Source organism: Dama dama, chromosome 17 (assembly GCF_033118175.1).
Source record: "Dama dama isolate Ldn47 chromosome 17, ASM3311817v1, whole genome shotgun sequence".
NCBI lineage: Eukaryota > Metazoa > Chordata > Mammalia > Artiodactyla > Cervidae > Dama > Dama dama.
Window position 1 is genome coordinate 11,086,742 of NC_083697.1, and position 24,148 is coordinate 11,110,889.

The 24,148-nt window shown below is 41.6% G+C and overlaps 1 protein-coding gene across 2 annotated transcripts in view; it reads left to right on the forward strand.

Annotated features, from left to right (window-relative positions):
- The first annotated feature begins 4,168 nt into the window (after positions 1–4,168).
- The window catches only part of ANXA5 (annexin A5), a 31,305-nt gene continuing 11,325 nt past the window's right edge, over positions 4,169–24,148 (forward strand). The window contains exons 1-6 of one of the 2 annotated variants that reach the window (XM_061164103.1): positions 4,169–4,300; positions 4,480–4,527; positions 17,541–17,625; positions 18,957–19,051; positions 20,249–20,362; positions 21,950–22,040. In XM_061164103.1, coding sequence (XP_061020086.1) covers positions 4,519–4,527; positions 17,541–17,625; positions 18,957–19,051; positions 20,249–20,362; positions 21,950–22,040 — 394 coding nt within the window. In that variant the 5' untranslated portion in view covers positions 4,169–4,300; positions 4,480–4,518. Of the gene's footprint in view, positions 4,301–4,479; positions 4,528–4,778; positions 4,899–17,540; positions 17,626–18,956; positions 19,052–20,248; positions 20,363–21,949; positions 22,041–24,148 lie in introns of those variants that run through there. The other variant, XM_061164102.1, reaches the window with a different exon arrangement.

The following is a 24,148-nucleotide window of genomic DNA, read 5'->3' on the forward strand; positions in this document are numbered from 1 at the left end:
CATACACGTGTACTCAGTCCATTCAGTTGTGTCCGACCCTTTGGGCCCTGTGGACTGTAGCCTGCCAGTCTGCTCTGTCCAAGGAATTCTCCAGGCAAGAATACTGGAGTGGGGTGTCATGCCCTTCTTCACAAAACAGAGTCTTTAAGTGACAGTTTTTATGCCCCTTTTCACTCCAGCCATTTTACAAATTCAATTCACACATACACAAAGGAACTTTGCTGATTTTGGTTTTGCTATTCACTTAACCAGATCACCCTTTCTCCTCTTCATTGTCTGACAAAATATCCTCCCACAAAGTCCAATTCAGATGTCACATCAATTAATTTTTTAAATTCTTTGACAAAATATTAGCTGTCCCTCTTCTGACCTAACAGAAGCAGAAGATATTAAGAAGAGGTGGCAAGAATACACAGAAGAATATACAAAAAAGATCTTCATGACCCAGATAATCATGATGGTATGATCACTCTCCTAGAGCCAGACATTCTGGAATGTGAAGTCAAGTGGGTCTTAGGAAGCATCACTATGAACAAAGCTAGTGGAGGTGACGGAATTCCAGTTGAGCTACTTCAAATCCTACAAGATGATGCTGTGAAAGTGCTGCACTCAATATGCCAGCAAATGTGGAAAACTCAGCAGTGGCCACAGGACTGCAAAAGATCAGTTTTCATTCCAATCCCAGAGAAAGGCAATGCCAAAGAAAGCTCAAACTACCGCACAATTGCACTCATCTCACATGCTAGTAAAATAATGCTCAAAATTCTCCAAGCCAGGCTTCAGCATACATGAACCGTGAAGTTCCAGCTGTTCAAGCTGGTTTTAGAAAAGGCAGAGGAACCAGAGATCAAATTGCCAATATCTGCTGGATCATCAAAAAAGCAAGAGAGTTCCAGAAGAACATCTATTTCTGCTTCATTGACTATGCCAAAGTCTTTGGTTGTGTGGATCACAATAAACTATGAAAAATTCTGAAAGAGATGTGACTACCAGACCACCTGACTGGCCTCTTGAGAAACCTATATGTTGTTCAGGAAACAACAGTTAGAACTGGACATGGAACAACAGACTAGTTCCAAACAGGGAAAGGAGTACATCAAGGCTGTATATTGTCACCCTGCTTATTTAACTTATATGCAGAGTACATCATGCAAAATGCCAGACTGGATGAAGCACAAGCTGGAATCAAGATTTCAGGGAGAAATATAAATAACCTCAGATATGCAGATGACACCACTCTATGGCAGAAAGTGAAGAACTAAATAGCTTCTTGATGAAAGTGAAAGAGGAGAGTGAAAAAGTTGGCTTAATGCTTAACATTCACAAAACTAAGATCATGGCATCTGGTCCCATCACTTCATGGCAAATAGATGGGGAAATAATGGAAACAGTGGCTAACTTTATTATTCTGGGCTCCAAAATCACTGCAGATGGTGATTGCAGCCATGAAATTAAAAGACGCTTACTCCTTGGAAGGAAAGTTATGACCAACCTAGATAGCATATTAAAAAGCAGAGACATTACTTTGCCAACAAAGGTCCATCTAGTCAAGCCTATGGGAGAAGGCAATGGCACCCCACTCCAGTACTCTTGCCTGGAAAATCCCATGGATGGAGGAGCCTGGTAAGCTCCAGTCCCTGGGGTCGCTAGGAGTGGGACATGACTGAGTGACTTCACTTTCACTTTTCACTTTCATGCATTGGAAAAGGATATGGCAACCCACTCCAGTATTCTTGCCTGGAGAATCCTAGGGACAGGGGAGCCTGGTGGGCTGCCATCTGGGGTAACACAGAGTTGGACTCGACTGAAGCAAGTTAGCAGCAGCAGCAACAGTCAAACCTGTGATTTTTCCAGTGGTCATGTATGGATGTGAGAGTTGGACTATAAAGCTGAGCGCGGAAGAATTGATGCTTCTGAGCTGTGGTGCTGGAGAAGACTCTTGAGAGTCCCTTGGACTGCAAGGAAATCCAACCAGTCCATCCTAAAGGAGATCATTCCTGGTTGTTCATTGGAAGGACTGATGTTGAAGCTGAAACTCCAGTACTTTGGCCACCCGATGTGAAGAAGTGACTCAGTGAAATGATCCTGATGCTGGGAAAGATGGAAGGGGGGAGGAGAAGGGGACGACAGAGGATGACATGGTTGGATGGCATCACCGACTCAGTGGACAAGAGTTTGAGTGATGGACATGGTGGACTGGCATGCTGCAGTCCATAGGGTTACAGAGTCGGACACGACTGAGTGCCTGAACTGAACTTCTGACACCAATTGCATTTTGATTGTGTTTTATGTATCTGTTAATATTTAGTTTGTTCCCCCATTGAAGTATCTGTATTCATGCTCTGTCTGTAATACTAAGGGCTAGACTCTTGTGTAGACCTTTTCTCACAGGTGCTCAGTAAATTGTTGTCAAATATAATTAAATTATATCAATTCAGCTTTCTTGTCAAGTCTCTGAGAAACTCCTCAGACCACCTTTGGCAAAACAATGCTCCCTTCAGCCTGATTCCCCAGCCCCACTTTATCTTCTTATAGAAAACTTCATAGTGGACCTAAGTATCATTTTATTGTCTGTCTCCTCCGCAGAACGTGTGACCGGTGAGGGCAGGCACTTTGTTTCATTTATTGCATCATCCTACCCCCAGTGCTGGGGGCTGTGCCTGATCCAGAGTAGGAGTTGAATAGATCCACGTGACCGAAAATGAGAGAAATACGAATTGCGTGTGTGTATCAAAATGCTGTCTAATAATTCATTGACTCTATCAGTATTTAGCTGCAGGACACAGAGCAAGTTGGTAACCTACAACAGGCATCATTCTCCTATAAAATCAACAGCATTGTTAAAACAGAATCGCTGAGGTCTGGCGTCATTCCATTGTTCTCAGAGTAGGAAGTGAGAAAGACCATAAGAAAAGGACTTTATGGAAGTGGATGTGTGAGGAGAAAAGAATGCTCCGGGCCACGCTGAAGGAGCTCCTCTCAGTGAAGTTCAGTAAAATAAAAAGCATTACTCACACTCTGTGGCTGTCTCCAGCGCTCGGGGAGAGGCTCAAGTCAGGGAGCATGAGGCCACCGCAGAGATGCTGGGCTGCCTGACAAGAGGCTTCCGGGGAAGAGGAAAGGCAAGCTGAAAGATGAGAGAGAGTGTATGTGTGTGTGTCTTCGTGTGTGGCAAGCTCCACATACTTCGAAATTTTGCCTCCATTTCCGGCAAACAATCACTCTGTTGTGACTTTGTCAGGGCCTGATTAAGCATGTGGCTCTTATGTGAATGAAAGAAGTTTTATCCATACAAAGAACCACACTAGTTCGACGTTTATTAATAATTTATGAGAAAAACCTCTTTATTCCTCAAAGCAGACTAGCTTCTTATCTATCTCGTATCGCCACAGGACTTTGCTCTTCGGATCCTAGAATACATCACTGTGTCTAGAGTTGCACGCTCCGTCCTCTTGCCTCCGGGAGCCCACTCCAGCGTCTCCCCTCCCCGAGGCCTGTGAGTCTGAGAAGGGCACGGCTTTCCGTGGGCCTTCCCTGCATCAGCCTACTACAGTATCCTTCCGTGTCTGTGTCTTTGTCTCTGTCCCCGCCATCCCACATATATTCATATAGTTTATGTTTAATTAATAATAGGAAATGGCCCAAATTTAAGTTATTTGAAGGTTCTAGGCTGGTTCTGAATATAGAAACTGACCCCAGGCGGAGGTTTTGAAATTCCCCAAGTAAGACACCATAGAAAAGACATGGCTATCTAACAAGCAAGCAGTGACTTTTTTTTTTTAACAAAAATAAACTTGGGAATTTTAGAGCGTGGCCAAAGACGCGCTGTCCTAGACAGCAGTGCCTGTCTGGTCTTCCAAAAAGATGCGCATGCATCGTGACGTCCGGGCACTGGGTGAGGCCCACGTTCCTGTGGCCACGGAGCGGAGGAAGGTCCCCCACGCCAAACTCAGAGTCCTGCACTGTTCCCCATGGCCTCCTCGCTGCACGAAGGCCAGACTTTCCCCGGTGCCCTGGGTGCCGAGACCCCTCGGTGTTCCAAAGCAGCGGCGGCCGGGCTCCACCCAGGCGGCGAGGACTGGGAGCAGCCGCGGCCCACGCAGGCGCACTGAGGCCTGAGGCGGTCGGGGGCGCCCAGGGGCGGTGCGGGCGGTGCCCGGCAGGGCTGGGCTGGGCGGGGCCGGACCGAGCCGCTGTGTTTCCGTTGCCTGGAGCCGCCAGCAAGCAGCGGCCGCAGCGTCCTCCGCTCCCCCTCGCCGGCTCTGCGCGCCCCGCCGCCTTCCCCGCAGTTCGGGTCTGGGTGAGTGAGCGCTCGCCGCGCCCGCAGAGGGAGCGGGGGCGCCGGGCTGGCGCGGCCGCTGGGCGGACAGCGGTCTCCGGCTGCGGGGAGGGCGGGTCTGCGGCGGGGCCGGGGGGCTGTGTGGGCGCCTCGTGGGGTGTCTGGCCCGCCGAAGCCGCGGTCTTTTTCTTCTCTTGCAGTCTTGCGTCGCTCACCTTCTCCTGACCTGGGCAGGCGCCATGGCACAGGTAAGGCCGTGCGTCCCCGCGCAGCGCTCGGATTCACCAACTTTGTAAACTGCTCAGGAGTTCCAGAATTTGTTGGAAAGTCAGAAAAGTTGAGGAGTAAACGGAATCTGCCTGCGGGAATTCTCATATTCCTGTTTAGTTCCCCCTTTGTTCCCTTGCCTGGGGAGAATCCACCGGAACCTGCTCTCACCCGGCGCTGGCAGCCCCGCGGGCGCAGCCGACGGTGACGTGGCCGGATTTTTGTGCGCTTTTTTTTTCGTGAGTAAATGTGTGAAAGGGAGCCTTCCAGAAAGCCCAGAGTTGCTGGAGTTAGAACCAAAGCAAGTGAAGCTAACGCATTTCTTTTTTCTTTTGACTTGATTTTATTTTCGGTAAGTTTCTTGTACTAGGGGTGGGCGTTGGCTTTTTCTAGTCGAGTTGTAGTGGAGCTTTTTCCAGTTGCTCAACCCAGCCTCACCCAGAGGAACTGTTCTTCGTCGGCACTGGTTCCACCGAGCCCCGTGTCAAAAGATTAAACCGAAGAGCTGCTTTTCCTAAGTAACGAACTCGTGGAACGAGTTCTGAATTGAATCTGCCTTGGGACTGTTTCAGAACTTGATTACCTAATAATATTGCTTTCTTTGCTGTGCATACATTGATCAAAAGTGTAGGGAAGAGAAAGTCGTCTAAATGTCGAACTCTGTAACAGTTGACCGTGTGGTACAATCTTCAACAGTGAATTAAAAATCGGTACTTTAAGACAGCTCCACCCCGAAACTAATTTTACAGATCTCATCGATCTAACTGGCTTGTTAAGAGTCCAGAAACTTTTATTTAAACAAGTGTTTAAACTGCTCAAACAATGCCCTCTTTCACTTAAAAAAAAAAAATCAGATCGACTTACCAAAATTGAAAAACGTTTCATAGTCTTCTCCAAGAGAAAATGGGAGGATTAAGAGAAGTTGGTAATTTTATTAAATTTGTACAGTACTCCCATTCTTACTTCCTTTTCTGCACTTAAGAATTACAACAAACCAATTCTCATATTACTTCTAGTGGAAACTTTGGTTTAGATTCTTAACCGTATAAAGGATACTTTTATATGGGATTAACTTTACTTGGCTAAGAATTATTTTTCCTATCTTGATATGCTGGTGTGGATGTAAATGGTAATTTCGCAAGCATCAGAGAATAATTCTCTTTATTCTAGCTCATTCGGCTGTTTCTCTTATCTCTTTTGTAAGTTTACCCAGTGATTCCTGAAGTTTTCTAATCAATTCCTTTAATTGTGTAGACTCCTTACCCAAAATAGCATAAATGAACACATTTTTCCAAATGTGGATATTAATAATTTCAAAGACTATTAATGTAATTACATTAATTAAAAATAATGCAAAAATAATGTAAAAGCCTTTGTATATGCAAAACCTGGGAGATTGGTGACTTGTATTATAGAATTTTGTATGTGATCTCTGTTACAATATAACCAGGACTGTTTTATAGCCAAGTCAGTTTTTAGTTATCATAAAAGTTACAAGTAATATTAAGAAAGATACAATGTTGAATTTTACAGTAACTTTGTTATTATCCTTGGAAACCATGGAAGTGAAATAGTTTGTTAAAATATTTAAGATGGGAGTTTTGTTGGCTTTACACAACATTTGATGGTGTACAGAATGCATACATTATGGAATTGCACTGTCTAAAATTTCCTTTGGGCTCTGACGTAATTGTAGGAAAGCTGAAGCACTTCAGTGTTAGGTTTCAAACAGTTTCCATGGTAGTTCCATTTGTTGATGTGTGGTTTGGGAACCAAAGGCCTCCACTCTGTGGCCATCTGTAGAGTAATGGAATCATGCCTGACTTGAAGAGGTGCACGTTCTGGCAATTTAAAATGTATTGTTAAATGTGAGTGTCTCTTATTTACTGAAAAATGAAAATGCATCCTCCCACAGTAGTAATGCTTCACATTTATGAACTAAATCTTCCATACCAATAGTTTTCTCTTTTTACTTAATATTGAGACCACCCTGCAGATAACAGCAGATACCCAGGAATCAGTTATCACATACATAGATGAATGTCATGACTGTTTTATTAAGAAAAACAGTATTGATGGGTCTTTGACAGATAGTATTGATGAATCTTTGACAGATACCCTGGAGTTTTTTTTTTTTTTTCTGTAAACAAATACTAGGGATATTTTATACTCTTGTGCATATTTATATTAATAAAATTAATATGATTCATATCAATGCCACCATTTTAGTTAAATTATGTCAGTGCAAGGGGACAGAGCTGTAGCAAATGTTGGAAGCTACGTAACAAGTGACATGATGTATACACAGTGGAACACTACTCAGCCATGAAAAGGAACACATTTGAGTCAGTTCTAATGAGGTGGATGAACCGGGAGCTTATTATACAGAGTGAAGTAAGTCAGAAAGAGAAAGATAAATATTGTATGCTAATGCTAATATGAAATCTAGAAAGATGACTGATGAATTTATTTGCAGGGCAGCAGTGGAGACGCAGACAGAGAATACACTTATGGACATGGGCAGAGGGGAGGAGAGGGTGAGCTGTATGGAGAGAGGAACATGGAAACTCACATTACCATATGTAAAATAGAGAGCCAATGGGAATTCCTGTCTGGCTCACGAAACTCAAACGGGCTCTGTATCAACCTAGAGGGGTGGGATGGGGAGTGAGGTTCAAAAGGGGGAGAACATCTGCATACCTATGGCTGATTCATGTTGAGGTTTGACAGAAAACAACAACATTCTGTAAAGAAATTACCCTTCAGTTAAAAAATAAATGTTTTAAAAGTGACATGATGTTAGACAAACACGTGTGGAGTTAGAGGCATTTGTGGGGCAGCCGGCACTTGAGCTCTGACCTTCTCTTTCTGGTCCTAATTCTCATCCATCAGTACTGAAATAGGTGAGACTCAGCCTTTAACTGCTGTGGGAGAGAGGTGGTCTACTCTGGGGCTTCCCAGTTTTTCTCAAAGAAAGCATACTGGTTCACTGTAAACTGCTCATGACGTACAAGAAGATAAATTACAAATGTGCCTGGTGTAAACAATTCCTGGGTACTCTACATTTTTTTTTTATGTTTGAAACTATTCATTTGGATGGTTTTATGTTTATATGGTTTGAAACCACAGCATTCATGTTATTTTCACATAAAGTGCCAAATGAGTAGTAAATGATTACGATTGTTGGATCAGTCACATAATCTACTATGGTAACTTTGGGTACAAGCTGGTTGAAGATATTTACTAGCGAATAACCAAAGAGCTGTCAAAATTGCCTGAATTATTATAGTTAGTAAATATTTTTGAATCTTTTCTCTTTTTTTCTCAACAATCAACTTATGATTATAAAAGTGAATTTTTCATTATGTTTTAGGGTCATCTCTTTAATCTGATATACCGTATTTTGGGTTGGATTTCTTAAATAGAGTCCGGACCTATTTCTTTCCTATGGCTTTACTTGCTTACACAGGTTTTTTTTTTAAATCTCAGTATTTAGCTAGAACCAAACTACTTCATAGATATTCTAATTTATTTAAGTGCTTAAAAGTACATTGTGTACTTCTGTGTTCTCTGGTTTGGAAAATCAAGAGTTGGCTCTGTTTCATAGACAAATGATCCATATAATACATTTTAATTCAACTTAAGGTTTTTATGTCTTTTAGCTGTCTTTTAAGATAATGAAACTTTAAAAAGTTAATTTTAGACTGTCTAAACTTAGTTTTATTTACAGTGTTGTTTACAAAGAGTTAGTATCTTCAGGGCATTAGGAATGTCATGAAGCAAAAGGAGGCTGCATAATTTTTGCTAGAAGCTTCATGAACATCACCGTTACCAGCCTGATTCATGTTTAAACTGTCCAAGATTTGAATAAGAAATTGTTTTGGTTGGCTTGACATTTTTGTTCAATGATAGTTGACAAAGGCCCTGTGCAGAGCAAGCAGTATCCATGGAAATGGAGAAATTTGAAATGACTTTCATTCCAGAGGAATTGGCTGGATTTTGAGTGCCTTTTTTCATGCCGTTCACTAAGGTCAAATCTCTCTGTAGTTACTCCCTTGGTGGTTCTGACATTAGGTTACCTGTTTACCCATGGCCTCTGCCGCTTTGGGTTAGTCTCTCTCAGTTCCTAATTCCTTTGACTGGTGTTCATTTTGGATGCTGAGAAAGAACTTGATCCCAAGCTGTTTGACAGCTTTGCAAGCCACTAAGCAATTCATTGTTGTTTTCAGTTGCTAAGTCATGTCCAACTCTTTGTGACCCTATGGACTGCAGCATGCCAGGCCTCCCTGTCCTTCACTATTTACTGGAGTTTGGTCAAACTCATGTCCATTAAGTTGGTGATGTCATCCAACCATCTCATTCTCTGTCACCCCTTCTTCTCCTGCCCTCAATCTTTCTCAGCATCAAGGTCGGCTCTTCACATCAGGTGGCCCAAGTATTGGAGCTTCAGCTTCCATGTCAGTCCTTCCAATGAATATTCAGAGCTGATTTCCTTTAGTATTGACTGGTTTGATCTCCTTGCTCTCCAAGGGACTCTGAAGAGTCTTCTCCAGCACTGCAGTTCAAAAGCAGCGCTTCTTCAGCGCTCAGCCTTCTTTATGGTCCCACTCTCTCATCCAGACATGACTACTGGAAAAACTATAGCTTGACTATACCAACCTTTGTTGGCAAAGCAATTTGTTGTTGTTCAGTAAATCTAATTCTCTTATCTTGAGCTAGTGTCCCTTTGACACAGGTGGCAAGTTAGAGGTCTAATTCTGACATAAAATTTATTCATATAACCTGTATACTATTCTAAAACTTCACAAATATATCAGTTGATTTTTTTTTTAACAAAAATAAGTGTTCCTAACACCTTTGCTTTGTGTTTTATGGACACATCTATTGGTTTGCAGAATATGTAAATCTGTAAGCAGTTGATCATTTGAAAGGAGTGCATATTCCAGTCTGTGTTGTTTTCTTTGGACTCCAGTTCCTAACTGTTCTCTTTACTTTGCCATTCATGCATATATTTGTGAATGTTTGAAGCTTCTGAATTCCTCCTCTGTACCAGTATTCTTAGACGCGGCTTATAAAAAGGAAAAGGGAACTAAGATTTATTGATACAAAGTTGCCATTGTCCTTTGTTGCCAAGTCCTTTGTGCTTGGTGCTCTCTGTACAGTTTTGGAAATAAGTATTACTATTTCGGCTTCACAGAAGAGGAAACGGAGCTTCCTGAGCTGGTGTTAGTCATACGGGACAGAAGAGGACAGGCATGATGCCTTGAGGCAGTAAGAGCAAAAGCACATGCTCAGGGTTGTGGAGGAGTTGGGGAGGCAGGGCCCAGCGCTGCAGGCAGTGTGGTTCTGCTGGATTGAAGGGCAGGCAGGTGGGGGGTGATGGAGCCTGCCTTGGGAAAGGGTGCTGGAGAGGCTGTCCAGGAGCCAGACTTAGCGCGGACCATTCTGCAGAGAATGGGGAGCTACCCTAGAGCCAGAGGCTGGGCTGTGCCTCCGTCAGGTTTGCATTGACGAAGATGGCCCCAGAGTCATGCCCGGGTGGTGGTGCGGGAGTTGAGGAGGCGAGCGGAGACTGGAAGGCTACTTGGGAATCTGTTGCTGTAACCCCTGTGAAATTTTGAGAGCTTAACCTAGGCAGTAACTGGGACTTTCAGTAGGAGGGGACTGTAGGAGAGAGCGGGCAAATTGGATGCATGAGTGAATGGGGGTTAGTGAAGGGCCACCACCCTTCAAGATGAGTGGCTTGCTTGATGAAGTGGTAGATTGTGTTTTTCTTTTGAGAAAGAAATGCAGGTTTGAGGTGAGAGAAAAACAGTAGATTTATTGACCTTGAGTTCTTTATAGAACATTTAGGTTGTGCTGTGTAGCGGGGTGTATATGATTTTACCCTCTTTCGTCTCTATAGGTCATCCCTTTGTTTATGTATAAGGGCTTCCCTGGTAGCTCAGCTGGTAAAGAATCTGCCTGCAGTGCAGGAGACCCTGGTTCAATTCCTGAGTCAGGAAGATCCCCTGGCGAAGGGATAGGCTACCCACCCCAGTATTCTTGGGCTTCCCTTTTGGCTCAGCTGGTAGAGAATCCCACCTGCAATGTGGGAGACCTGGGTTCCATCCCTGGGTTGGGAAGATCCCCTGGAGAAGAGAAAAGCTACCCACTCAGTATTCTGGCCTGGAGAATTCCATAGACAATAATCTTTCATCTCTATAGGTCATCCCTTTGTTTATGTATTATTTATCTGTTCTTGCAACTAAAGATTTGAAGCTTATTTTCTACCTCTTTTTAGGACTAGCCATGTTCATTAGATTTCTGTCTCTTGTTTTGATGCAAAAGGAAGTTGTGAATCCATGTACACGCTTTGCTAATATGAGAAATCTATAAACTTGATTATTTTCTGAAGCTTTGTTGAGAATGAATTGGTTAGTAAAATAGCTTTTCATGTGCTTTGTGCAAAATGGCCAGTTGAACAACTAGATAAAATAGCCCCTTCATCAGAGGTTAATGCATTTGCCCACTGAACTGATTCAAAAGTATCACCATTATTCATAGACAGTTAAACTTTCCATTTTATTAGTATTTGCCGAGCGAAGGCATTCTTATAATTAGCAAGGTGGTAGCCATAGGTGCTTTAAAGAAATGCAACAGAAGTCTCACTTATGTTGACAAAATCTTTATTAAGTTACTAAACCTTTTCTTCCACTGTGTGTGCATGCGTGCCCATTTGCTTCAGTCGTGTCTGACTCTTGGCAGTCCCGTGGACTGTAGCCCACCAGGCTCCTCTGTCCATGGGATTCTCCAGGCAAGAATACTGGAGTGGGTTGTCATGCCCGCCTCAGGGATCTTCCCAACCCAGGGATCGAGCCCGCATCTCCTCCATTGCAGGCGGATTCTTTAACACTGAGTGTAAACTACTTTATATATAGTTTTTTTACTTACCTAACATTCAAAGGTCAAAGGTAATTGAATAACTGAAGGAACCAAAAAGGACCATGAAAGGGAAAGAAAGCTACGTGAAACTTAACAATAGTGACAGTTTGAATTTGAGACTTTGAACTGTAGTTTTTACCTGTTTTGATGGTATTGAGCAATGGCGAAGATAAGGGCTTGAGATCTTATTTTTGAGCCCTCGTGATAGGTATCTGTACTATACCTCTCAGTGCTCTGGGAAATTCTGCTTTTTTCTGATATTAATTTACTTTGTGTCTCAAATCATCATCCTGTTGCCGTGGCTTCTCGCTCATTCCTTGCTTATCTCATTTCTCTCCTACTACAGTCATTTTCAGGGTTCTTTTTTTTTCCCTCTGCTGATCTCTGAGTCCCATTATCACAAGAAATATTAGTGGGGCTGCTCTGTACTTTGCCCGTTAGATGAGATGTCAGCTGCTCTGATTCGAGAGGAAAGGCAGGACTCTGTCCTTGGCCTACCCGCCTTGCCCCTTTATTGGTGGCCTCCAGAAGGCTTTTTGCAAAACCTGAGCCTCAGAAGAACCGTACTTAAAACCCAGTGTACAGCTGCTCAGCTACAGGGCTTTGCTTAATGATTTCTGGCTCAGTGAATACTATGTGGAATGGTTGGTAGGTGTTCAGGTATTGATTTCATAGAACTAGATGACAGACTTAAAGAGAGTTTAGTTCTCCTTTGTGCCTTCAGTTTAAAATGTTCCAGACCCAGGTGAATGGGTCTCATCTTTAAATTTGAAAGGTTATTTTTGTATTATTTTCTTGTGTCTTAAATTCTAGAAAAGAAGCCTTCCACTTGTGTTTTGGTTTAATTTTATTCATTTTATTTTGCATACCTAGTCTTTGAACATAATGAACTTTTTCATTCAGAGCAAACAAAAAAAGTCTCACAAAATTATAGACCTAGAAGAATGGGTAAGTTGAAGTTGAGAGTTAGCAGAGTGAATTACATGTTTTGGCCCCCTGTTGTCTAAGCATCTATGATAATTCCCTTGGTTATGGCACTGGTGGCAGAGAATCAGGGTAAATGAGGTGAACTGAGGACAGACTCAGGTAACAGTAGCTGCTTACCCTTGGAATTCCCCTGGGGAAGGTGTGTGTGTGGAACTTGAGGCTAGCAGCGACGCTAGGAAGCGGGGTAAGCCCTCTGTGAGTCACTCAGAGTCCCGTGGTTTGGTTTGGTGTGGGCGTGGGTGGGGATGGAGCTGGACACGGCTGTCCAAACAAGGGTTCTGTCTGTGTGACTCACATCCTGTGATTCACATCTGGTCCTTACTACTGCTGCGTGGCTTCGCTCGCTTACTCACGATCACTGATCAAGTGGAATGCAGCAAGAATGTTCCCCAGTTTCTAGAAAACTCTCAGAAATACAACCAGCAGTTATTTCTTCTTCACAGTAGCTAAGACGTGAGGAGACACCCCTGTCTCTTTTTTCCATTCTTCACCTCATTTTCCCCAGGATCAGGGGTCAAATGTCTCTCCTTTTAAGGCAGACCCCGCCTGTCCCCTGTTCTTAATCTCTTCCCTAACTTCTCTTTCTACTGGCAGCTTCTTCAGAGCCTGTAACCTGGATAAAGTATTTTTTAAAGTGTGTTTTTTAAAAATATAAAAACCCACCCGCTTGTAGGATGAGCGTTCACAGAGATGCTCGACCTCTCAATTCGGTTGTCGGTGTCCTTCAGCCAGACTTCGCCACCTCGGGGACCTCCTGCTCGCCAGCCCCAGTGGCCCCGCTGCCTCCTTCTCTCACGCGGCTCACGCCCCGGGGTGTGCACGCTGCCTTTTCTTCCTTTCCTTGGAGTGTTTTTCTGCTTTGGCTTCCGTTCCATCACCTTCTTTGGGTTTTACCTTTTTGCCTTTGGGAGGCTGCGTAGCATCCTAGTCAGGAGCCACGGGCCGGTGGCCTGTGTTGCGTCCCAGCTCTGCTGCGTGTTTGCTTGCCGGTCACTTGAGTGACCTGCCAAACCCTTTTCGGCCAGCGGGTTTCTGCACATGTGAAATGGGGTTTCACTGAGAGGACCCCCTGAAGCTCCGGGCTGACGGCCGCTGACCTGCCCCTCGCCTCTGGCTCTTCTCTCCGTTCCGTTAGCCTTGTCTTTGGTGACGGGCAGCGACTGCCACGCCTGCTGTTGGCTCAGTTTGTGGAGGAAGGCAGAAGCAGCCTTCCTCTTCCCTTTCCAAAAAACAAATCATCCTAAATGGTTTCCTTCTGCCTTGGCCCTGTTCCAGTCTGCCTTTGCCTTTCCACTCCTCTGCCCTGACTTTGATCAGGCCTTTTTTAGCCTTCTTCCGTTCGGTGGTTTTTAAACAGCCCTTCTGTCTCCACCACGCACAGCTCCGTCCTGTGGTCCCCGCTGCTGCCCTGCGGGCTCGGCCTTGTTTTCCGTGGGTGCTGCAGTGCCCTCCGGGGATTCTTCGCCAACCAGGGAGGTCTGGCCCAGTGACTCCCAGCCTTCCTTTCCTTGTGATGACCTTTCACTTTTTTCCTTTTCTCTCCAGTCTTCCTGCTGGCTCCAGTCTGTTGAAACACTTAACCCACTGTCCAGAGTGCCACATCGCTTCCTTCTCTCATGTCTGTATGCCCCTTGAAATACCTGCCTGCCCTTCTCTGCTTTCCTGAGCCTGCCTGGAAAATCACAGGCATCTCTTCAGACACTGGGGGGGGAGTTTTTCTTTCTTTCTTTTCTTTTCTGACACGTTTTAAACTCGTTATGTTATATTGGGATACAGCCAATTAACAATGTTGTGATAATTTCAGGCGAACAGTGAAGGGGCTCAACCATACACATACATGTGTCCATTCTCTCCCAAACTCCCCTCCCATCCAGGCTGCCACATAAAATTGAGCAGAGTTCTCTGTGCTATACAGTAGGTTGATCCATTTTAAATATAGCAACGTGTACACATCTATCCCAAACTCCTTAACTATCCCTTGCTATGGGGAAGGTTTTCTGATTTCTTTTCTTCCTGCTTTTCTCATCTTAGTCCCTCCTTTATGTGCTCACATTACCCTGATGAAATTTCTGTGTGAATATACTCTATTGCACTTGATTATTTACATGTCTGTCATTTTCTCTTAAGGGATCATGACTTTTTCCTAGCCATTCAAAAAATGGTTTTGAATGAATAAATAAGCAGACAGGTGAACTAAGTCATTCAAGTTCTCACATTGAGAAAACCCATGGTATTTATTCGTTTTTGTGATGATATTGATGGTATCTTTCTCATCGACTTGAAGTGGTCTTACTAAACAGAAATTGCAGTTGGACTTGAGAAATAACTTTCCTAACCCATACTAATTTTGAAAGGCCGTTTCCTCAAATCTTAGCAGTTTTTCTCCCAACCTAATGTTCTTTTTGTAATTATATTGAACCACTTGAGGCTTCCAGTATTCAGCCATTTCAGATGCTAGTTGCAAGTCCAGACTGTCACCTGTGCTTCCGGCTGACTGCCTGTAGATTGGGGTTTCCAGTGACCACATCATTGGCTTATAGAACTCAGAGACATTTTACTTACAGATCTCTGGTTTATTATAAAAGGATACAACTCAGGAACAGCTGGATGAAGAGATACATAGGGCACGGTGTCTGGGAAAGAAAGCATCCTGTGTCATTTATGGGGTCTGAAGAGCTCGGGTTGCCATAGTCCTTTATGTCTCAGTGCGGAAGAGAATTCAGTGAGAGGTAAAGTGATAGATAAGAAGTGATTTATTAGAATAGAATGCTTGTGAGGCTTACAAGTGGATGGGGGAGAAATGCCATGCCAAGAATTTACTGGGCTGCAGTTTTATAATCAGAGGAAAAGTGGGGAGAGGGAGAAGACCTCTTTGTCTTTCTTGAGTAGACATCCTGTCTGCATCATCAGTTACTCCTCCAGGGTGGGCAGGGGAGTTTTCTCATCCCTACATGCTCAAGCTAGGTCCACAAATTATTGTTTTCCATGTGTGAGGAGAGGGTAGGGGTGGGGATGAAAGTTGCTACCAGTCAATACTCTAGGTTGGGAGATTAAACTGGAGAACATCTCTTCCATGGGATTATATACTTTTGGCCACATCATTATAGCACTAAGGTCTTCCTGTAGGTTCTCTCAAGGCTAACTCTGTTTAGAGGAAAGAAGAATCTTTCTTCTTGCCTTGAATGAGAGAAAACTACTGTTAAAAAATTATTCTCCCAGTTGTTAACATGTAAGGAAGACTTTCAAGACTGTTGCAGTAAGGGTCATGGCTGTTTCAGTAGAAGAGAGAGATTGGGTTCAAGTGCAAAGACAGCGAAGGTGGCTGGGGATGTGTAACCAGTGAGCAGATTGAGGGTGCCAGTGGGTGGGAAGTTACTAAGAGGAGACATCAAGGGCAGAGGATTCTTTCTGAACTGGCCTCATAGGATTCTTGCCAAAGGCAGCCCACAGATTCATACATCAAGGATGGAAGAGGAGGAACTTGAAGAGTTACTAAGTATCGGGGGGATTCTCTGTAAACTGACTCAGCAAGATTCTTGTGCAACTGGGCTTGGCAGGCTGATGCCAGCACTTGTCAAAACGAAGGCTCTGAGGTTTCTGTCTAAAGTTTGGTCAAGGAGAGAATCTGTCTCCTGAATCTCGAGTGCTACTTCAGGAGGTGTAATTCAGCCCACTGAAGAGAGGTCACCGAGCTGGCCTCTGGTGCTGCGTCCCGAGGAAGTTCTTCCCCAAGGATAGCGCTCTCTTTTTTTGTCATCTTTTATTTGGTTGGTTGGTTGGTTGGTGTTCTCATATTGTTGGCAAATGCAGCAATTGGATGTTAAGGTGGAAGAGAAATCTTTTTCCTTGTGGGAGACTGCGCTTCCATGCCTTCATAATAAAATACAAGTGATTGCAAACCAGACAAGCATTCTCAACCTCCACTCCTTGAGCTCTTTATTTCTCAGTTTTAGATGGAACCTTGCCAGGAGTTGTGAGGTACTTCAGGAACATTTATTGGTAAAAATAAATCCTGGGAGCCTCCTTTTATCACAAGATAAAAATTTATGGCTCAGGATTAGTAAAGCCTTTGGATTCTAAAGATCTAATGATATTATAAGCATTTTTTTAAAATATTAAAATACTTGGATGATTAGAAGTACTATATATGATAACATAGGAAATCTTATAAATAGAATATTTATAATTTATAAATTATAATTCATAAATATACATTATATATTTATATACTTATTTATATATACATATATATTTAATGTAAATAACTTAATATATTTATTTAAATATATTTAATATATTTATAAGTATATAAAATTTTAATATATATAAATTATATATATATTTTATAAGTATATAAAATGTAAATATATTTAATAAATATATAAATATATATTTATATAAACACATATAAATATATGTGAAATATATATATTTATTTATACATATAAAATATATAAATATATAATTTATATACATATTTATATATAAATAATATATAAAATGTATTATTTATATATTTATATATAAAATATGTAATTTATAAAATATAAACTATAATTTATAATTCTAATATATCTTTATAAAACTCTGAATTCAGAAATTTGTATTCTTTGGGCACATGAGCAACTGAGTATCTTTTCAGGTTTTGCTGAATCTTCAAATCCCTGAGAGATAGGACTAGATGCGTTAAGAGCATCACTTAGAGTTGAGTGTAAGGGTAAGGCGTCAAATTCTAATACAAGTTGAGCGTGCATGCAGATCACAGTGATGAGAGACTGAGTGGGAAAGAAGCCTGTAAGGAGGCGCGCTCCGTGAACCAGGAGGCGCTGGTGGGGCTGGATCCCTGGGGCAGTGCCTGAAGGCGGGACACCAGCCTTCCCACTCCCGGGAGTGCCGGTGGCCGGGAGAGCCGTGCCCCGAACCCGTGCACTGCTGATCCACGTTGTTAGGGTGTATCTCCCACTTCAAGTGAAGCTGTGCATCTTACCAGATTAATGCAAAGTCTGAACATGAGACAGAGAAAGTTTATACTGTTTGTGGTCTTAGTCACGCTGTTAATAATAAAAAAATGTTCCCGTGCCAGGTTCTCAGAGGCACCGTGACTGACTTCCCTGGATTCGATGAGCGGGCTGATGCAGAAACTCTCCGGAAGGCCATGAAAGGCTTGGGTAAATTCAGCCTTCTTTTTGTTCTAAAAAAAAGGTGACACTTGTTTTTCTGAACAAAATGTCTTGTTTTACAGTAAGACTAATTTTAGAGTATTTTGAGCTGAATGTACATAGAAGGAGTAGGTAATTAAGATAACAAAAATAATGACTCACCATCCCTCGTATTCAGCCTGTAGACCTGGACAGGAGTTAGACTCAGCCTCTGTATTTTAAGCTTTTCAGCTTTACCTGCACAGCCGCTGATTGAGTAGACAGGCAGACGTCTCTGAGGGTGACGAGCCGTGCAGCCTTTGCTCTCGGTGTCCGGTCAGATGTCTGGTTCCCCAAGTGCCTTGCATCCCACTGTCTTCTCTTCTGCCGTTTTTTGTTTTTTGTTTTTTTCTTTTTTTGCCCTTTTGGAAACCTCTCACCATGGGAATTCCCACAGATAACTGCTCCCCTGGTCCTCAGACTCCTCCTACCCTAATGTCCTTGTGAAGGGCTCCATCTTCCTCAGACTTGATGCTCTGACCCAGCGCTCTGCGTTCTGAGCGTCTCGTGAGGTCTCCTGCTGTAGCGGGGTCAGGTGCACGGGCTTCCCTGGTGCTCCGGCCCTCTTTCTCCACCAGCTCACATCACCGCCTGGCGTGTCCCCTGATCCAGCTGCTCTCCAGTGATCACCGCTTCAGGAAAGACCTGCATCTTCCTACTGCTGAGCTTTCCCTGAATTCTAAAAGCCAGTTTTCCTTCTTTATATCACTGCCTGGCAAAATCTTTTCATCCTTTAAGACCCTTTTGGGTGGGATTTACCTTTTCCAAGAAGCTTTTCCCAAAACTGTCTTCTACCACTTGTCAGCTTAGAGAACCTCCTCTGAACCCCCATTTAACACCTGGACCTCTCCTAAGGTCCTTGTCACATTCTACCTTAGCTTGCGATTATTTGTGTTTTTGTATTTTTTTTTCCCTATGTTGTTTGTAACTTGAAACCAGGGTCTGTATCTTTTCTCCTTTCTCAATATCCTGTAACTCCCAATACATTGTGCCTTGTGAAGAAGTGTTACTTGAATAACTTTTGTTGCAAGAAAAACTAGATGCATTAGTTTTTAAAAAATGAGGAGAATTTTTGCATCTACTTTATCATGTTTAGGGGTAGTATGCATTTTTGGAAATAATAACATTTTCATATTATAAATTTTGCATTTAATAAATATATTTTAATATATTTAATAAATATATTTTAATAAAATATTTTTTATGAGGCAAGGAATTGGAATGACTGGGGATCTGGTTACAAAGGTTTTTGAGAGAAGGGGCATGGGAGCCAAGGTGTAATGGTTCGCACGTAATTGCAGGCACGGATGAGGAGAGCATCCTGACTCTGTTGACATCCCGCAGTAATGCTCAGCGCCAGGAGATTGCTGTGGCTTTTAAAACTCTGTTTGGCAGGGTAAGACCGTACTTCATCCCAAGGTAGAACTGTGAGAGCAGCTTTATCTTTTTATCTTTTAAGACTAGTTTGAAAATCTCCTGATATTCTTTTGTAAATATCCTGACATCCTATTCCTCCTTTTTCCTTTTCTAGTTTCTTAGTTGTGAGCTGTTGGTTAAGATGCTCACCCAGCTTACCTTCATGGGGTGGATTTTCCTTGCTTGACACCATGAAATTGCTGAAAGGTCTCATGGTGCTCACAGTCCCCTTGCCTTCTGTGTCTCACACATAGGACTGGTGTGTTATCTCCCAGGTGTAAACCTGTATCGCAGCATCTTTTGTTACGACGCAGTCACAGTCTGGTTCCGTTGGAGGGATGTTTTAATAAATGAATTTTAATTCATTGGTTTAAATGTGCTTACTTGATTAACAATTCAAACTAAAAACTAAATTTGTTACTAAGTGAATTAGTACAGACATGAAAACGTGAATGTACTTTTGTTATTCTGACAGTTTTTTTTCATTATTTTAAGAAACAAAAAGGGAAAAAAAAGAAAGTATTTTAAACACAACTTCTGGTTGCCTGTGTCCTGAAACTGAAGTGGATGCAAAGTACTGCTCTTATCTTCAAAATTACACAGACAAGTTCCCCATAATAGCAACTGTCCTGCAGTGGTCAGGGGCATAGTAATGAACATCATCTGTTAGGTCCTGGAATACATAATCTGTTATGTATTAGAACATAGTATGTTTTGTATTAAAATATTATTAGATATGGAGAGAAGAGAAAACATGTGTTGTTTAGATTCAATAGGTCAAATTTTGTTCCTTGTAAAAATGCATTGATGATTTTTTTTGGGGGGGGGAGTATTTTTTTTTTTTTTTTGCAATAGACATGGTTCTCAGAACAGTATTTTAAAAATATTTTTAGCTTTCTTTAAAAACAGTCATTTTTTAAAATCTCTGAAAGTAAGAAAAACATCTTAAAAACAAATATCTTGACACACAAGTGTCTTTACTTTGCTCAAGTCGCAGGTCAGATGTCAAAAGTACATCATGCAAAGCTCTAGGGTATTGTTTAGCTCATACATCTTACTTCTACTTGGAGATAGCAACGTAAAGAATTCATTAGTGCAAAGGGCTGTTGTTCATATTTAAGAAGAATCTCCTTAAAGTTTCTACCTGGTTCACAACTTTATATTTTCTGTGTATTAGGACCTTCTGGATGACCTGAAATCAGAACTGACTGGAAAATTTGAAAAATTAATCGTGGCTCTGATGAAACCCTCTCGGCTTTATGATGCCTATGAACTGAAGCATGCTCTTAAGGTAAAAAGATGAGTGCAAGGAACATTCCTGTCATGTATAATAATATTTTGTGTTGGTAATTACTTGACGGTGTTTTTTATATTAAAACAAATTGATTTCACTGAGGGTTTCTTGAAGGACAGAATTGTAGGAGGCAATAAGAAAAGGAGGGAAAAAATGATGTGTGTTATTTAACCCTTTTGTATAGTTAACTCAATGATAGTGTTTTTTTAAAATTTTTAATATATTTTACAGGCTTTTATGTTTTATTTCATGCTTATTTCCTAATTTTGAGATATGTTTTCAAAATGTTACAGATTAGTTATTCAGTCCTTTAGTTTGGAAAGTTACCTGATTAGGCAACAATATTGTCAATAGTGTTAGCTTAAAAGATGAAGTTTTGAAGAGAACTTTGAGACTTTGAGATAAGAAAGATTTTCTAATACCCTTTTGTACTTTCCTGTACTTCTGAATACTAAAATGAAGCAGCTGGTAAGCTTGATATAATTTCATTGTAGCGAGTAACTTAAATGTATATTCCCTTGCCTGGTGTTTGGAATGTTGTATAAAATATGACTACATTGAATCATTTGTTTAGGTTTATGGGACTGGAAGTAGCTCAGTCCTTAGTATTTAGGTTTTGAATGGGCAAACTGAAATTAACAGCCAGATCATCATGTAGCTCCCGTGGAGGGAAGAGAGGGCTTGTCAAGTGAGAAACTTTCTCTGCTGCTTCATTTTCTTACAGTGATTCTCTGGAATAAAGAAAATCTTTTTTCAGCCTTTTGAAATGTTAGTAGTAGCTAAAATTTTGCCAGAGCATAAACCTGGTTTGTTTCAGTGTTTCGTTTTTGGTAAAGAAACAGAAATACAAAGAAATTAAGCCTTCAGTATGTTATCTTTTAAAATTAAGTTCAGCTGTGTCATTGCTTGTATCTTCTAGTTTAACAGTGTAGATAAGACTTTTATCAGGAAGGAAAACAAACTACAATTACTCTTCAGAGCTTCAGACAGCAAGTGCCAGTTCCTTTATACTGATCCAATAACTGGTTCCTCATAACTAAGCCATGCCACATTTATTGTTACCTTCATTATTGAGTTTCCCTGTGACCCATAGAGAACTTAATTTGAGGGCAGAGTTGCTTATGCTTTGAGGTACATATGATTTAAGTCTCAGTGTTCGTCTGTGTAAAGTTATGTAAATTTTTTATTTTACCATTTTTAAAATTTTTATTTTATTAATATTTTACCATTTTTATTATTTCCTGTTTCGTTAAAATGTTTTATGTTTTATTAAACTATTTAGAATTAAACTGATAAAATTACAAGTTTATGTGATCTGTTATATATTATGTATACACATAACATACAGTAAACATTTTTTATTAGACAAAAATGATAAAATTGTCTTTAGAAAGAAAATTAATATGAAATTTTGTATTTCTGTAACTAATAGAACCCATATACAAGAAATGAATGTTATGTTGGATAATATTTCCATATTTTTGCAATTTGAATAACAGCTATTCTGGGAAAAATCGCTTTCTTTTTAATCTTATTAGCATGTTTTGTTTTGTTTTTTTCTATAAAATATAAATCTCCAAACAGGGAGCTGGGACAAATGAAAAAGTCCTGACAGAAATTATTGCTTCAAGGACCCCTGAAGAATTGAGAGCCATAAAAAAAGTTTATGAAGAAGGTAAATGTTTCAAATTATATTTTCCTTCATTTCTGCTGTCACTGTTTCATTAAAGTGAATGCAGTTATTTAGAGTTCCAGGTGGTAGGCCATACACAAATGAATGAGTGAATGAATGAATAAACAAATAATCAACAATTCAAAGTCATTTCTTTTTCAGTAGGAAAAGACTGCCTTTTTTCTGTACCTGTAACTACTTTAGTATTTGTAAGAACCTTCTGATGAGGATGGAGCTGATTTTCACACAGGATTTACAGTCAGTGTAGGAATATACAGGTTGTCTCTTTTATACTAAATTTAAAATGTAAGTGGTCTGTCTTCCTTAAAAAAAATTGTTTTATGTTAGTAGAAGTTAAAAGTTACTGAAAAGGAAAAGAAAACCTCGCCCAAATCAGAGGTGATAATGTCTGAGTACATGTATGTTGTTTTAGCTAAGGACAGTGCTTGAATACTCTGCATTTTGACTCTTCTTTTTGGTGTATTTTTTTTTTTTTTAATAAATTTTTGTGTGTGTGTGGAAAAAAAATCTTTGATTTGATCTGAAGCATAGCCTGTTAATGGAACCAAAAGAATGTAATGCAAAGTAGAAGTAGAGAGTTCTTTTCTCATCAGATTTTCCATAGAGGACCCTGCCCTCTCCTGACGGAGGAGGGTCAGACCATCCAGGTTGTCGGCTCAGTCAGCAGGCCTCCAGGCCTAGTGCCTGCCGCTTGGAAAACAGGTCCCTGCTTTGCCATTAGTTTGTTCATCTTAGAAGTGACACTGGAACCCAGGTAATTAGAACTGTGAAATCCGTGGCAGCTAAATAATGACCTTTTGAAGTGCTGGATCTCTCTTTCCTGCTCCTGTTTTTGTAGTTGGATAGGTCCAAGCCACTGAAGCAAAGGGGACATATGTATCTCAGCTGCAGCTGATCACTGTTGAGTCTTACCTCATACAGCATTCAGCTATCTCTTTGCGGGGATGCTGACTCCGATGAGTGAGCCTTTGTACTGCTGGATGGCAGACGCAGTGCCCTGAGAGCGTAGTAGCTGTGGGGTCCTTCCCTCCCCTGTGTTCGTGTACACTAGCTCTGTGCCCAGCAGTGTGCTGGCTGGCATGAAGGATGCAAAAAATGCTCCTGTCCTCAAGGAGTTTGCAGTCTGTTTAGGGGTGACGTGACTTAGAAAAGCTTCAAGAGTTAAAGGCTAGTAAAGTGCAAAACATGTTTAATGCAAGAATTCATTCAGAGAAGAGAAGTCATTGTGGCTTTGGGTGTTAAGGGAGGCTTCAAGGTGCAGTCAGACGCTGAGCCAGAGTTTTCCAGACGGGAGAGGCTTTGCATGGGTGAAGTGGGCATTTTTGGTCACGGTGCGCCCCCTGACTGCCATGGTGTGGAGACAGGGTTGAGGGACAGAGAGAGCCTGGCTGGTGGGGGGATAAGCTGAATGGAACAGCTGTGGTCAGGCTCTGGTACACGTGGTTTCCTATGACTAGAGTAGGAGCTTGGGCATGCTTTAAGCTCCTGAATGGGTGGTGGACAAAAGGGACAATTGATGGAGGCGGGAGACTTGAGTTAAGAGACTGATTAGGTAGCTGTATTAGGGGAGGTAAGCTGGCCAGTTGTGGCTCAACCTAGGTTGGTGGGAGGTATGAGGCAAATAAATCAGAGAGAGGAGAAATTAAAAGCATCTGATGGTTATATATGTATATATATATATATTTATATAGGTGTTGGAGTAAAGGAAGGAATAAAAAATTCCATCAAAGTTTTGTATTTGAGCAACTGATTGAAATATATATCTCTTTTGTACCTCTAGAAGTTTCAAGCTTTTAAAGTTTGTCTCCCTTCAAATAATGATGACGTATTTAAATGCCTTGGAGTAACACCTTCAGTGGGCTTCCTCGTTGGCTCAGTGGTAAAGCATCTGCCTGCCAATGCAGGAGATGCAGGTCTGATCCCTGGGTTGGGAAGATCCCCCAGAGAAGGAAATGGCAGCTTACTTGTATTCTTGCCTGGAGAATTCCATGGACAGAGGAGCCTGGTGCGGTATCATCCATGAGATCGTGAAAGACTCCATTAGCGACAGACTTTCACTTTCAGTACTTTCAATAGCTGTTCCTTTAATA